Source organism: Antrostomus carolinensis, unplaced genomic scaffold (genome assembly GCF_000700745.2).
Source record: "Antrostomus carolinensis isolate BGI_N321 unplaced genomic scaffold, ASM70074v2 scaffold5137, whole genome shotgun sequence".
NCBI classification, from domain to species: Eukaryota; Metazoa; Chordata; class Aves; order Caprimulgiformes; family Caprimulgidae; genus Antrostomus; species Antrostomus carolinensis.
In genome coordinates, this window is record NW_010326525.1 from 44,973 (window position 1) to 60,875 (window position 15,903).

Below are 15,903 nucleotides of genomic sequence, written 5' to 3' on the forward strand. Positions count from 1 at the left end.
GTTAATACATACTTCCATGAAAATAAAAGATTACTTTTGAAAGTAACTGCTATTAAGTGTTTCTGCTCTGTTGTTGCACTGGACACTTTGGGCTTTATTTTATAGAGATTTGCAACACACTGTATTTTCTGTGTGTTCTTGTCGCAGCTTTTAGCGCCAATGGAAAAGATGTCATTGTAGACTTTCCTCAGCAGTCTCATTGGACTGGCTTGTTGTCAGAAATGGAACTGGTCCCCAGCATTCATCCTGGAGTCACGTAAGTGATGATTTACATTTTTCTTAATGTATATGGGTTATCCTTCAGCCCTACTGTCTTGATTCCATTATCTTGACTTGTGTTACAATTAACCTGTGCCATGAAGACTGCTAGAAATATACTTACTCGTTGTTCTTTTGTGAAATCAGATGTGATGGCTGTCAGATGTTTCCTATCAATGGGCCTAGATTCAAATGCAGAAACTGTGATGATTTTGACTTTTGTGAAACCTGTTTTAAAACCAGGAAGCATAACACCCGACATACTTTTGGCAGAATAAATGAACCAGGTAAGTTTCAGAATCTGAGTGTTTCTTAGATTAATTTAAAATGCATTGAATTTGTTTTTAAAAAAAGTTTTAAATTCAGCTCTTTAACATAATGAAAATAGTGTTCAGACTGACCCTCTACACAACAGAGCATTTTTAGCAGATCATAGCACTGCTTACCATTGCATGTGGCAGTCTACACCAAAACATCAACCTTTAAGCTTTCTTTGTACTGTTAAAAAAGTTTAAAAAATATAGCTATGTGAGAGTGAATTCTGACAATGTCAAAACTGTATTCTTAGCTATACCAACAGTGAAACATATAATTCTTTAATCCTTCTGCCTTCTGCTATCAGCCTAAATGTAAATGTGGGTGAATGGAATCTTCATGACAGGAGGTGCAACTTGAAATACCTAAGATACCTTCTTACAACTCAGTTGCTCTTCATCAGTTTTGCCTGTCGATGTGTTGCCAATGGCTGTTGCCTCATTTCCTCCATGATGTGGAGACTCCAGAGAGGTGTGGTAGGAAAGAGAAGCCTTTTGAAAGAGTCATAATCAGAATTTTTTGTTTGTAGGGCAAGAACAGGTGCAGCCATTTTAACTCGAAAGCTTTTGGGTTTTGCATTATTATGCAAAACTTACCTGACAACAGCTTTTCTGTCTTTCTTTTCTTCTCCACTTGTCTAAAAATCAGTCTGATCCCTAGTATTTGCAAGGTGGTGCTGGCTTCTGGACTAAACTTACTCATATTTACATGTAACCAGTCTTAGTGGTTTGGATAATGAATAAATCTGATTCCTTGCTAGAAATCATGAGCGTGCAATGCATGTGTGTGATAGTTTGTCTAAAGGGCAAGAAAGACTTTCCATTAAAGGATCAGATAATGTGGTTGCACAGCTAGTATGGTGTGAATCTGTAATCCTTCCTGTTGCCCTGGATACGGTAGAGAAGTTACAATTTTCTTCTAGTCAAGCTTTCTAGAAGCTACAAAGAACAGTGAAAGGAAGTAGAAGTAGGTTTTTGCAGGGAGAAAATCAACAACTCACTACACCACCTCATTCTTGAACAAGATGTGGGATTTTTCAGTGTTGTAATTTAACTATGTCTATTCACCTCTAAGGCATTTCTGTTCAGGATTGGTTGAGTATTTTTCATATGCTATGGTGGTGTATAAAATTCCTGTGCTGTGGATCTGTATTTTGAAGTATTCGTGATCATAAATTTTGATGTGTATTTCAAAAGGAAGGACCCTTTCAAGTGGCTGTTTAGTCAAGAATGTTAGTCTTTTAAGGATTCTGTCAATTTTAAAGATGGCATGCCCCTGTAATATTTTATAATTTGATTTTAGGAATTACTCTTAGTGTCTTACATTCCTGAAGAGAGTAATTTTCTTTAATTTTTCAATATTTTTTTTTTCTAAATTATAGTGTTTTCTTGGTACGTATCAATTATAAGTGTAAGAATATAAAGTGTGACTGTGCCAAATGGTAGGCATGAAAACTTACAGTCAGGTAAAGTGCTTGAAACTCCTTTTAAAAAGAAAATACATCTTGAGCTATGCCCTTTAAGCGTAAGTAGTACTACCATGACATGCTTCCATATTCTACTTTTAGACTACATAGCTGAAATCTTTGATTTGTTATAATTCCTTTCACACTGCTTATGTGTATAATAAAAGCTATTTTTTTGAGGGGTACGTGCTCAGCATTTCATTGAACCTTGCAGGTCAGTCTCCAGTGTTCTGTGGGCGTTCTGGAAAGCAGCTGAAGAGACGACATAGTAGCCAGCGGGGAATGTTACTGGATGATTGGTCAAGGATAGTTAAGAATTTGAATGTCTCATCCTCTGTGAATCAGGCTTCACGTCTTATTGATGGTAGTGAGCAGTGCTGGCAGTCTTCTGGTTCACAAGGAAAGGTAACTTTTTAAGCCCAAACTGTTTTTTTCTGGCATACTTTATTCTTAAGAGGATAAGTATTTACCTTAGTGAAATGTATTTGTTACCTTCGTGTAAGATGGAAGAGTAGTAAAAATAGACATCTGAAGTAAAAAACTGTGTTTCTTCATAGTAAATGTGCCTATTTTTTTAAATCTGTGCTTATCTTTCTAATTATTTAATGTGAATTGTAAGGAACTTGTGTGATTTTTGAAATACAGGGTAATTACTCTATTGTAGTTGGTTATATGGTTACAATTGGCTTTTCAGTATAATAACTGATGACAATTGTTCTTAACAATCACATTGATTATATTTTAGTTAAGTGAGTTTGTTGCAATATGAAAAGCACCTCTGTTCTTACTAGCTAAAACTTCCTTCAGGCACTCCCTCACTTGCATAGAATCATAAACTATCTTGAGTTAGAAGGGACCCATAATAATCATCAACTCCAACTCCCTGCTCCTTGCAGGACTGCCTAAAACTAAACCATATAAGACCATCTTGTAGATGCTCCTTGAACTCTGGCAGGCTTGGTGCTGTGATGGCTTCCCTGGGAACTGTGTCCTACCACTAAAGAGAGGAGATCAGCACCTCCCGGTCCACTGCCTCCCTTGAGGAAGTTGTAGACTGTGATGAGGTCACCCCTCAGCCTTCTCTTCTCCAAGCTGAACAAACCAAGTGACCTTGGAAATCTTGCCCTTGAGACCTTTCACCATCTTGGTTGCTCTCCTCTGGGCATACTTTAATGGTTTGATGTCCTTCTTATATTGAGGTGCACAAAACTGTACACAGTACTCAAGGTGGGGTTGCACCAGCGCAGTGTAGAATGGGATAATCGCCTCCCTGGGCTGGCTAGCTGTGCTGTGCTTGGTGCACCCCAGGACATGGTTGGCCCTTTTGTCTCACAGAATACACTGCTGACTCATACTCAACTTGCCATCAACCCAAACACCCAGAAAGCTTTCTGCGGGGCTGGTCTGCACCCTCCAGTTCTCCAATTTGTATGTATAAGCAAGATTACTGCATCCCAGGGGAGAATCCAGCATCTGCTCTTGTTAAAATTCATATGATTGATGACTGCCCATCTATCCAGATCTCTTTGTCAGGCCTCTCTGTCCTTGAGGCAGAGTCCACATCTCAGTCCTAGTTTAGTGTTATTGGCAACCTTGCTTAATGTACGTTTGACTCCTGTGTCCAGCTAATTTGTAAAAACATATAAGCATTGTTGCTTAGTTTGATTTACTCAATTTATTGGCCTGCAGCACTGCTTTGTGGCCAACCTAGGCACTGGGATTTGCGGCTAGGCTTCTTTCCAGTGTGTTTTGGTGCTCTGTTGATGGCTGTGCTGAGAATATGCCCAAGTACCCTTCTTTCGGGTTGTTAACAGACTGTAACCAGTCACAGATTTACATTATGTCCTGTTTCTTGACCTCCAGTTGTATTGTGCTTTCTCAGTCTTCTCAATGGTGTTGCCCTTGGGTGAAATAAATAATTTGTTGCAACTGTTTCACTTGTATTTGGAGGCTGGACAGGTGAGAATTTTACAAGGTTGTTTTCCTTTGGCCAATTCCCATGCGTTGCAGCTGTTGTGTAACATTTGTTCTTGTTAACCATATGATGGTGGTAACAGTACTATCTGAAAATGAAATTCTCTGTGTTTCCTCTAGCACTGGATTCGCTTGGAGATTTTTCCAGATGTTCTTGTTCACAGACTGAAGATGATAGTGGACCCTGCAGACAGCAGTTACATGCCCTCCTTAGTTGTAGTTTCAGGTATGTGTATGTTCTGTGAGAAGTCTGAAAAATACATATTTTCTTTAACATTCAATAGTAGGTATTTATCTGGTTTCATTTAACATACTGATCTCTTTAACATGCATGGTGCCTGTGTATGAAACAAACACCATATCTTAAAATGTTTTTCTTTCCATGTTTTGTTTTCTAGGGGGGAATTCCTTAAATAACCTTATAGAGCTAAAGACAATCAATATAAATCCTACAGACACCACAGTGCCTCTTCTCAGTGATTGTACAGAAGTAAGTGAAGTTTGTGTGAGAATTTTTGTTGTGTGTATCAGTATACTGTTGCATACAATACAATATGCTAGAGATGGATGAAAAGCACTGTTGTGACTATTAAAGCATGGTATTTTACTTTTCCTCTAAATTAGCATTATTTTTGGCACTTTTGTAAAGTTAATTACCCTAATAAGTTTTATCATAATCACAGTAGTAAAGATATTTTAGTTTTTTTGATGTAAATCAATATGGCTGTGAACCAAGAAAACATGCCAATAAACTTAAATTTGGGGATGCTTTTGGTGGGTGGTAAAGCTTATTTTGGATAGTTGCTCTGATCTTTTTCAGTAACAGCAAGGAGGAATGCATAGTGAGTTTTTTAGAAGATTGAAAGTGAAATAATTCTCAAATTGAGGCCATATGCTTATCTTAAAGTATGAATTCCGTAATGTGTAACAGCCAAATATTTAAAGTTACAGATTCATTTTGTGTAAGGTTACAAAGTCAAGCAAAAGTTCTAACTCTTTCCTATGTTTTATAAAGTTATATAGGACCCAAAAGGTGGCAATTTAGTTTTTTTTCCTTCTTAGTACCACAGGTATATTGAGATAGCAATCAAGCAGTGCAGAAGCTCTGGGATTGATTGCAAAATACATGGCCTCAGCATACTGGGACGTATACGTGCAGAGGATGAAGATTTGGCTGCAGTCCCTTTCCTTGCTTCTGATAATGAGGAAGAGGATGACGATAAAGCTAACACCGGGAGGTAGGTAACTGCAGAAACGGACGGGAAATGATAAAGAACCTTGGTGTCTCTACCCTCCAGTCAGGAGGTTATTGTAAGAAGAGCAACTTCATGGAATTATAGAATGGTAGGGATTGGAAGGGAGCTGTGGAGATAATCTAGTCCAACCCCTCTGCCAAAGCAGCTTCACACAGAGCAAGTTGCACAGGACTTGAATGGTAGTAAAGAGATAACAGTATCTTAGTTTGTCAAAATTGTTAAGCAGGTCATTTGCTGATAAATAACTTCTTTAAGGTTATCACACTGGTAAGATGCTAGCATCTGGTACAGCTCTTCTGCTGCTGCAGTATACTTGGAGTTGAAAACCTAGCTAAAAACTTGACATGTTTATATTTGGTATGTGGCACGTGAGTATTTACCACTACTCAGCAAAGCATATGTTTTTTTTTTTTTGTTTTGTTTGTGTTTCATTTGTTGTAGCCACCAATTAACTGTGGTGATGTATTTTGAGTACTGAAACAGTCCAAGCTGTAAAATTAGTGAATACAGTAGAAAGGTGCCTATGCTGTAGCATGCAGGTTGCTAAACTGACTTTGTGGTGTTTTCTTTTCTCAATATGTTTAGTCTTGTTAGAAAGAAGGCAGCTGGGCTTGAATCGGCAGCTACAATAAGAACCAAAGTTTTTGTTTGGGGACTGAATGACAAAGACCAGTTGGGAGGGCTAAAAGGTTCCAAGGTATGTTTGTCGATTTCATGCTTCAGCTAAAAATAAAAAGTACAAGTCACACAACTCAAAATTAATTCAAATTTAATCAGAATTTTACAGGTTATTATTAAAAGCTACAATGAGTAGGTTTTAATGGCTTTTTACTGTTAAGACATCTAGATGTCTGCTGGGTGGAAAATGGGAGAAAATTTGCATTTTGATTGTTACTCTGAAATCCAGTTTGATTTTTAGCAGCCACTTAATGATTTGCTTTAGATGATAGTGAACTAATTGTTCTATCAATGTGTTGCACTCTATACATATTCTGTTGCTTTTGAGTTTGCATGCATGAAATAAAGATATTGGTGAACTTTTCTGTGTTACTTGTACGTGGAGCTGGTGCAGTAATCAGAAAAAAAAAAACCCAACTTGAATTTTAATCTTTTGATTGGTGTAACTTGATTACCCTTCAGTGTTATTTGAGAGGAATTTCAGCCCTGGATACAGCCATTTATACATAATTTTTAATACAATGCAAGATGGGAGGTACCTGGTGAATGTTTAATCAGTTTAAGATGTCATTACTCTGAAAAGTATGTTGAAAGAGCTCTTCTTTAATTTATGTTGTAAATAAAACATACTACTGTATCCATAAAGTGCCTTTCAGGAAGCAAGAAGTTAACTGTTACTATATTCTCCATCCTGTATTTTATTGGTGCATAAAGCCATCAAGGCTTCAGTGCAGAAGTGCAGATTTCAGTTCATTCTTGCTCCAGATATGTTGAAGGCAGAATTATGGATCTGCTTGGCTAAAGTGCTTCCCCTCACCTAGACACCTAGAAGAGGGGAGAACTATAAGACAGTTAAATGGGAGAAGCAAGGGGATAAAAAAAAAAATCAGATATCTCTATAAATATAAATTAATTCTGTAAATATTAAACTTTTTTGAGTGGAGAAAACATGCTAGCGTGAACTTAAACTCTTTATCTTTGAGGTCTTAACAAGTATTATTTAATTTACTTAGTATTTAACATTTAATATTGTTAACTGCATAAATTGACTAATTAGGATAGTAATTTAAAAACTAATTTAAGACTTCAAATGTCCTTCAAACTTCATTCCCATATACTGTAATGAAGAAGTCTGCTAGAAACTTTATCTCTTCAGCTGCTTAAAAATAAATACTTTTTTTATATAAGGGGTTATGCCAGGTGTGATTATATGTTGATTAAAACACTTGAAAAGGAATGTTGATGTCTGTTTTTGTGTGTATGTGTAGATATACACATATGTATATGTGTATCTATCTATCTATCTGTATGTATATATATGTAACTATCTCAATGATCAAAGACTTGGTTTGGAGAAAATAAGATTTCCTGGTCTCTTCCCCCTGCCCCGCCCTTGAGTTGATCTCTAATCCAAATTACTAAAGGATTTTGCTACTGAAAAACTCAGTTGTGGTTTTGTGTTCCCGTATGCTGATGAAGTGTGTTAGTTAACACTTGTAATTGGGTTTATTTCACTGTTGTGCCTTTCTTCAAAACTGAACTTGAAATTCTCAAGAAAAATTCACTAAAAGGAAAATCCTTGTTTATATCACATTTCATTTTCTCTGAGGTTTTGTATGTATCATTATTTCAGTATTAAATGCTTTTTCTTGATTCCTATCTTTTGCCTTATGCATATTAACTGTTGTATGTGGAGTGTCTCAATAATACAGGGAGTTTCACATATTAAAAAAAAAAAAGTGCCTGTTAGATTATTTAGTTTATCACTTAAGAATAGCTGATCTTTTTAAAGTATAAAAAGTTTACAGTGTATTTTAATGATCTTTATTTCCTGTCTGCTCTAGATAAAGGTCCCTTCCTTTTCTGAAACCCTGTCTGCCTTGAATGTTGTACAAGTAGCTGGAGGATCCAAAAGCCTTTTTGCAGGTAATATGAGTTTAAAATAAAAACAATTATTTAAGGGTGGAAACAGATTTCTAGCTGTGAAACATTAATGGTGTTTCAAACTTTTTTTTTTTTCTTCATTTTAGTGACTGTAGATGGTAAAGTATATGCCTGTGGAGAAGCCACAAATGGAAGGCTGGGTTTAGGAATATCCAGTGGAACTGTGCCTATTCCTCGACAAATTACAGCTCTCAGTAACTATGTGGTAAAGAAGGTGGCTGTTCACTCAGGTACTGACTATTGCTGTTCTTATGTATATAAACATAATAAATTTAGCCTGAAAATAGTTGCAATTTTCTTGGGTGTTGTGATGCCCCAGCATATCTGATAGATTTTTTTTTTTTTTTTTAAATAAATACAGTTTATTAAATTGTTTAATAAATTAAATTAAATTAATTAAATTAATTAATTAAATTAATTGTTTAATAAATTAAACTGTTGCATAAAATGTCAGTTTAAGTCTAATGGTTCTAAAATCTGTGAATTTAGACTATACACAGTTTTTTTTTTTATTTGCTGGAAGTTAATTTTGGTACCTTCTGAATAGTTTCTCAGTCTGATCCGATTAAAGTGTTTTCATTTTTGAATATTGTTAAATGGTGGGTTTGGTTTTTCTTTTGTTTTCTTGCAGCATCGAAAATAGCAAGTTGAGTGATTTTTTTTTTTTTTTTTTTTTTTAATGTGCCAGGAATACTACTGGCACAAAAGTTTTGTTTTAAATTAAATCACAGTAGAACTCTGAAAAAAATAAGTAATGTGTATTGGGTTGAAAGGCTTGTACGATTACATTGCAGCAGTAGAGCAATGTCAAATTCCTGAGATTTTTGCTAGTCCTGCTGCCTGCTTGAAAGCTGGAAAATTTAAATTTATGTGTACACTTTTAGGTGGCCGACATGCTATGGCATTAACTGTTGATGGAAAGGTATTTTCATGGGGTGAAGGCGATGATGGAAAACTTGGTCACTTCAGTCGAATGTAAGGATACCAAATTTGTCTGTCTTTCAGTAAGAGAATATTTGTGTTGCATGACACAGCTGACCACCACTATTGACAATGACAGGATTTTTAATACCATGGAAATAAAAAAAATAGTGAAAAGTTGTTTTTTTGGGTTTTTTTTGGCAGTGTATGTCAGTTTATGGTGCAGCACTTGTAGCAGTCGTCAGTCATCTAAAAAGGATGCGTTCAGTTAATATAGTATTTGGAAACATACTTAGTGGATAGTCTTTAAATAGTGTTTTGGGATGTCACTAATGAAATGGCACACTTTTGGACATAGAATTTTTGGTTACTTCTATAAGGTAAAGTTTACAGAGATGCCTTGAGGTGTAAAACCATAGCAGTTTTATGTTCCTGAGCTGTAACAGTTCACAATGTAAGCCTGACATAGTATTTTGTAGCCCTTTTCTTTAGACATCTGTTCAGAAACTTGATAGCTGGAAATAAATGTCTAACACTTTTCAGTGTTACATTATTTAATCCTCCACAGCACAACTTTGAGGAAAATTTGAGTTGTCTCAGGGTTTTCCTTTGTATGCACCACAGAACAATGTTTTGAAAAAAAAAAATAAAATAAACGTAGCCCATGGGAAAATCTGTTTGTCATTCTAATATATTTTGAAGACCTGCACAGCATGCATAAAAAATTACAGTATCCAACTCAGTTGGTTAATATATAACCAAATAAATGTTCACAGGGGCATGTGTGTCAGATAAATGAAAAGGGAAGTCCAGATTAGAGCAGTATTGTTTATTGTTCAGCTGCCTCATGCTTTCTGTAATTTTATTAAAAGTGAGACTTGGAACTCTTGGGAATTTCATGGGAGCAAATTTTCCAGAGGCCATGCGTAATTTTATAAAACCTTAATAGTGGCTCTGTTGGACAGTCAATATTCGAAAACCTTGAGTTGAAACTCTTCCCTGAATTTAGAGAATATTGTAACCATATGAATAGCAAATGTTTCCAGTGCTCTCATAGAAACCCAACAGTAAATTCCAGTTCTAGTTTCTCTCTCATAAAGAGCAAAGTTGGGATGAGGGTGTCATCTCTTAATCTTACTATCTGGCTCTGTTTGCGCAGAGTGGAGAAATAGTTACTTCTAAGAAATGGCTCAACTTTGGACCATGATAGGATATCAGTTTTCAGTTTCTATTATACGCTTCCTAATTGATTAGTCACTTTTGTATTTTGGCTTTGTCTTGTAAGTTTTGCAGTGTGTACATCAAATATTTATTTAAATAAACTTTGAAGTACTTTAAAATAGTATAAACTTTAGATTTATGGTGCTACTGAAGAGTATGTCTTGGAATCATAATGTTATACCTTACTTTATCTTTAGATTACTGTTAGTTATTACATAAATTTTTTTGGATTGTGAAGGTTGGAGTGTATTGTGCAGCTCTTTCATAATTAACACAATGAATTACTTTTTTTCTCTAGGAATTGTGATAAACCCAGATTGATAGAAGCTTTGAAAACCAAACGCATCCGTGATATTGCTTGTGGCAGTTCCCACAGTGCTGCCATTACCTCTAGTGGTGAACTGTATACATGGGGTCTTGGAGAATATGGAAGGCTAGGACATGGAGATAATACTACACAGCTGAAGCCTAAGATGGTAAAATAAATGTTTCTTGGCTCTGATGAAATGAAAATGTGTTTGTTTAATAATTGATGAAATAAAGCTAAAGTAAGGCCAAAAACTGTGAAAGCAGTATGAAGCCATCATTTTGGAGTGATATAAATTAGGTTTGGGTACACATACCTCTAGTAACAAGCAAGCTATTTCAGAAAGGCCAAAAAAAATCCAATCTTTTATTTTTCTTGGGAAGTAATGCAGAATGGCTGGTGCTGTTTTGAACATTCATGTTCTGCATCTACTTTATTCATAGCTGGAAGCCACTACTGTTGTTGAGCAGTTGGATCCTGAGTGTGCAAGGCTTGATAACCCTTTGCTAAATGGCATGCTCAGGCTGGATACAATGAATGAGATCATTATAAGAGCTTGAAAATGTCTGTAAGGTTTTAAAATATAATTTATTTGAAACTTTCTCTTGCTTACTGTTTCTACTTTGTAGGTTAAAGTGCTCCTTGGCCACAGAGTCATTCAGGTTGCTTGTGGAAGCAGAGATGCTCAGACTCTTGCTTTGACAGATGAAGGTAGGAATATCTTGTTCCACAAGCTTTCTAGTACATGGGAATACTGTGATCGTTGTTTGACCTGCAGTTTGCTATTTGTTAGGTTTGGTGTTTTCTTGGGGTGATGGTGATTTTGGAAAACTGGGCCGAGGAGGAAGTGAAGGATGCAACATTCCTCAGAACATTGAAAGACTGAACGGCCAAGGCGTATGTCAGATTGAGTGTGGTGCACAGTTCTCATTGGCACTGACCAAGTCAGGAGTGGTATGGACATGGTATGTTGCATTTGCCAGGAAGTATTAACAAAGCAATTGCTAAGTTTGTGTTGTATTTATTGCTGTTTGACCGTCTTAACTTCATATGTGCCTTATCTGTGTGCTTTGTCTTTTAAATTGGCAGCTCTTTGAGACATTATGTGATCTGTTCAATTAGTTTAACACTGTGTCTTGTAGCATGCTCTTATCAGTGTATTGTACTTTGTTAGGATGCCTGAGTCTTGCTGAATTAGTGGAACTCCCTGCAAAATTCTTTTTCATTCCTTTCATCCCCCAGTTTGTCTTCACACTGTTAAGTCTAGTCATAAAACCTACCGGTATTTCATGACCTCACAGGTCTACAAGGAGGTTTTCTTGGGTCCGTTTCAGCTGTGCATATCTGCACTTTAGGATGGCTGAGTTGTTTCTAAACTTTTATTCTTATCTTCTTGAATCTGTATTGATTTGAGGGAAAAATCACAACTTTTTTGTTACAACTTTACTTAGACAACAGTACTGTATAATATAATCACCTCCAGCATAACGTAACCTGTCATGAGAAAAATTGGTGGTGATGGTGGAGAGCAGCAGAACTGAATGAATGGTTACTGAAAACACAGTGGAAGAAATCTCAGGATTTTTGTCTTCTTTACTGACATTCTTAGAGGCATTTTAAAGTGTTTTCATGACTTTTGCATATGGTATATTTTTAGTGCAGTTTGTGTATAACAATTTTAGAAGAATTTAAATTATGGAGGCTTGGTAACCTTTCTTGAGGCTTGCAATAGTGTAAAAAATATGCAATTCTGAAAACATCTTAGTTCCTGTATGTTTTTTTTCATGTGAGTAGACTTGTTAATGGGTCTGTTGTTATCCAGTTTATCCTCAGTAGTATAAATCTATCTAAGTTTTGTAAGTATTTATAATTGCAGTGTTTCTGCAACAGAGGAAATTCAGTGTAATCACAGTTACACTACATACAGAAAAATAGGCATCATGATGCCTGTTCTGTACTGAGGTGAGAAGTTACGGAGTCACAGAACTGCGGTTATCCTCATTTTTATGCCTTTGTAATTCAGATTTGAAGGATTTGCTAGCTGGTACTTGTGTTTAATCCCAGTGATAAATGCAGTATTTTGATTTGGGAAGCTGCATTGACAGGAACGTGTAAACAATATAATTGTTTTGAAATTTAAGTTTTCTGTCTTTTGCAGGGGTAAGGGAGACTACTTCAGGCTGGGCCATGGCACAGATGTACATGTACGAAAGCCACAAGTTGTGGAGGGACTGAGGGGTAAAAAAATTGTACACGTGGCTGTAGGCGCGCTCCATTGTCTAGCAGTTACTGACACTGGACAGGTATGTCGTGCATCACCCTCCTTTTCCCTTTTTCCTTGATCCAGAAATGAATAAACTAACCTGTGTTGAGGAAGAAGAGTGTAATAACATCGGTGCTGATTAAATGGACTAAAAATTTCTAGTGATATTTATTTGCTTACTAAATTCCTGAATAAATATAAGCATGATTGTAATTTAAAATATATATTAGCTTTCATCATATTATTGGAGTCTAAATGATGTCGTAGCCGATTTTGTAATATTTTCCAAGTTTATGTATTATCTCATGTTCAAGCTTCCTGCTTCTGACTCTTGAAATGAAGAAGTAGTCGTAGTATTCTGGACAAATTTTTCTGCTGTGATCCAGCGTTATCATTAATAGAGTATTGATTCAGTTCCCCAGTCTAATTACTATGCAGCTAATTCTTCTGACTTAGTGTTCACTGTGAACATTGAATAATTTATGAATCAACTGATGATTTATGAATTGGCAATAATTTATGAATCATCTGAAAGTGCTACTCTGATTTTTTTTTTTTCATTTTTTATTTTAATGTATGATAATGCCTGCATTATTTAATGGGGGGGGAGAAGTCACAGCAATGGATTTTTCTAAAGTGTCCTAGATTAATAATACAAATCACTAAGATTCCTTTGTAGGAATTTTAAAGAAAACAATTAAATGAGGCAGCCACTGAAGCAAAGTAATATGTGAAAATGTTTACTGACAGGTTTATGCTTGGGGTGACAATGACCATGGGCAGCAAGGCAATGGAACTACTACAGTCAATAGAAAGCCCACTCTTGTCCAGGGCTTGGAAGGCCAGAAAATCACCCGGGTTGCTTGTGGGTCTTCCCACAGTGTAGCATGGACAACAGTGGATGTAGCTACACCATCTGTTCATGAACCTGTACTTTTCCAGACAGCGAGGGACCCTTTAGGTGCTTCTTATCTTGGTTGGTATTTATTGCCTTACTTTTTTTTTTTTTCCTATGCCATTGGAGAGTTAGTTGTGTGTGTGGTTCAATAAGTGACAGAAGAGTGCAAAAAGAAAACTGTCTTTTAAAAAAACACCACAAAACAACAACAGAAAATATACATACCTCTAAAAAAACCCCAACAAAACCTCTTCCTGAAAGTGGAAGTTAGAAAGGACTCCTTCAGAAGTAGCATTAGTTTGAGCTTTTGTTGTTCTTCAGGAAATTAAAATGCAACATGCTTTATGAAACACCCCAAAGACTTCATCTTTAATATGGAATAGAGCTTTATGGAGGTAATGGCAGATGGATGCTACTGTAATGTTGTTCTTCTTATATGTTGCCTCTTGCTATAGTTCTTGATGCTACTATTACCTTTCGTTTCTAATGTAGGTGACTTAAGAATTAGGGAGGCAAAGCAGCTTTGTGTTAAATATTAAAAACACTGAACATTTTGGTAATTAAGCTTTTTTGTGATCAAGGCAATGCTTTTAAAAAAGAGCAAGAACTACATATATATAATAAATAAGAAATATCCCTGCTATTTGAGAAATTTCTGTTTAAGTAAAACTTGGTTTAGATGCTGGTCACCAAAATATTTCTACCTGTATTACCTTAATCTTAATGAATAAGTAACAAGGTGCAACTTCCAGTATTTATGAAAGCTCTTCCTGCAGAGCCTCAGTTTTGACTTCAGTGTTATAACTGTAGGCACTGAAGTTTAAGTATCTACTGTAAAGTTAATTTTACAGTCATCTTTATGACTTAATAAGAAATTAGATACATCAGTTCCAGTTATGTATTACACTATTAAAAAGTACTCACCTTTTCTTTTTTTCCCCTCTTTCCAGGTGTTCCTTCAGATGCAGATTCCTCTGCTGCCAGTAACAAAATTAGTGGGGCAAACAGTTCCAAGCCGAATCGCCCTTCCCTCGCTAAGATTCTCCTGTCGCTTGATGGGAATGTTGCCAAACAGCAGGCGTTATCTCATATACTGATGGCATTACAGATCATGTATGCCAGGTAGGCATGCAAACATTCTTGTCTTTTGCAGAGCAAAAGATGGCATGGTTTACCATCTGTTCGAGTCTCTTGAGTCAGCTATAAATTGCTTCACAAGTTTGGACTTCTCAGAGTAGGCCTAAGCTTCATTTAAATTTTTTTTGATGTTGCTGTTAGCCTTATGTTGTTATGTTTTCTTTACAGAAGCTCCCAGTGCTTGGGGAAAAAAATTGCTTATTTAGAAATGTTCAAGTAAATCATGTAAAAGGAGTGTAAGTAAATCGTGAGAGATGATGTGGAGGAAGCAGTAAGGGGGCAAGGTGGAAAGAACAATAGAACTTTACAGTTGTTGTTGGTAGAGAACAGACTATTTGTGCTAAAATTTATGAAGAGGAACTAATATAACATAGTGGCCTTAAAACACATTATTTAAGCCCAAAGGAGAATGGAGATAAACTACTCTTTGAATTCCAGAGCTTGGAAACCTTTCCTTATTTTATTAAGACAAGGTAATACAATTTTTTTCCAAGTTCAACAAGGGAGTATAATTAAGTTTATTTTAATCTGTCCTAAATGATTTCAGGGATGCAGTTGTTGGAGCGTTGATGCCTGCAAGTATGATTGCACCAGTAGAATGTTCGTCTTCATCACCAGCCCCACCATCAGATGCTACTTCTACAGGAAGCCCTGCAAATGGAGATGAATGCATGCTCGTAGGAGATCTAGAAGAGAGACTGAGCCCAAACCCATGGCAGGACAGAAGAGGGGAGGTAAAGTGTCAAATGAGTTTTTCCAAGAGGGCTTCACAGTAAAGCTGAAAAGTATTGTCCCATTTAGTTTGACAATAGCAGAAATTAAACAGTTCTTTCATACTGTCATTTCAGAAGTGGGTAGTCTGTGTATATCAGATCTGTAAGAACTAAGATTTTAGTGTGAAATCAGTTTTGAACTTCCATAATACACTGTGATGCAGTTGTGGTGATTTCTAGTAGTACTTTAGAGTTCACATGAAAATATTAACCATTTCACCAAGTATTAAATTGATTTTACAGGATTGATCTTTTTTTAAAAAAAAAAAAAAAAAAAAAAGTCAAGAGTAAGGGAATATTTGACAATTTTTTAATGAAATGTAATTGTAAACTTATATCAACTAATGTAGACAGGAGGGCCTGAATGGAATACTACTCTGTTGATTGTCAACTGCTAACAGAAGCAGAAAAAAGAAAAGGCTTGCTACTGAAGAGATCTTTTCCTTTAACAAACTATTAAATTGACATATATTGTTAGGGCTTGTTCTCTGCT

General features: G+C 36.0%; 1 protein-coding gene across 1 annotated transcript in view; it reads left to right on the forward strand.

The window, feature by feature from the left end:
• HERC2 (HECT and RLD domain containing E3 ubiquitin protein ligase 2) overlaps positions 1 to 15,903 on the forward strand; it is a gene marked incomplete at its 5' end in the record, with an annotated part of 85,631 nt that overhangs the window by 37,798 nt on the left and 31,930 nt on the right. Inside the window, 17 exons of the mRNA XM_010171589.1 lie at positions 148 to 256; positions 406 to 545; positions 2,253 to 2,443; positions 4,133 to 4,238; positions 4,411 to 4,502; positions 5,075 to 5,250; positions 5,854 to 5,965; positions 7,791 to 7,872; positions 7,977 to 8,120; positions 8,775 to 8,865; positions 10,331 to 10,508; positions 10,969 to 11,050; positions 11,133 to 11,304; positions 12,498 to 12,642; positions 13,353 to 13,578; positions 14,451 to 14,622; positions 15,185 to 15,371. Of these exons, the coding sequence (XP_010169891.1) occupies positions 148 to 256; positions 406 to 545; positions 2,253 to 2,443; positions 4,133 to 4,238; positions 4,411 to 4,502; positions 5,075 to 5,250; positions 5,854 to 5,965; positions 7,791 to 7,872; positions 7,977 to 8,120; positions 8,775 to 8,865; positions 10,331 to 10,508; positions 10,969 to 11,050; positions 11,133 to 11,304; positions 12,498 to 12,642; positions 13,353 to 13,578; positions 14,451 to 14,622; positions 15,185 to 15,371 (2,405 nt within the window). The remainder of the gene's footprint in view (positions 1 to 147; positions 257 to 405; positions 546 to 2,252; positions 2,444 to 4,132; positions 4,239 to 4,410; positions 4,503 to 5,074; positions 5,251 to 5,853; positions 5,966 to 7,790; positions 7,873 to 7,976; positions 8,121 to 8,774; positions 8,866 to 10,330; positions 10,509 to 10,968; positions 11,051 to 11,132; positions 11,305 to 12,497; positions 12,643 to 13,352; positions 13,579 to 14,450; positions 14,623 to 15,184; positions 15,372 to 15,903) is intronic.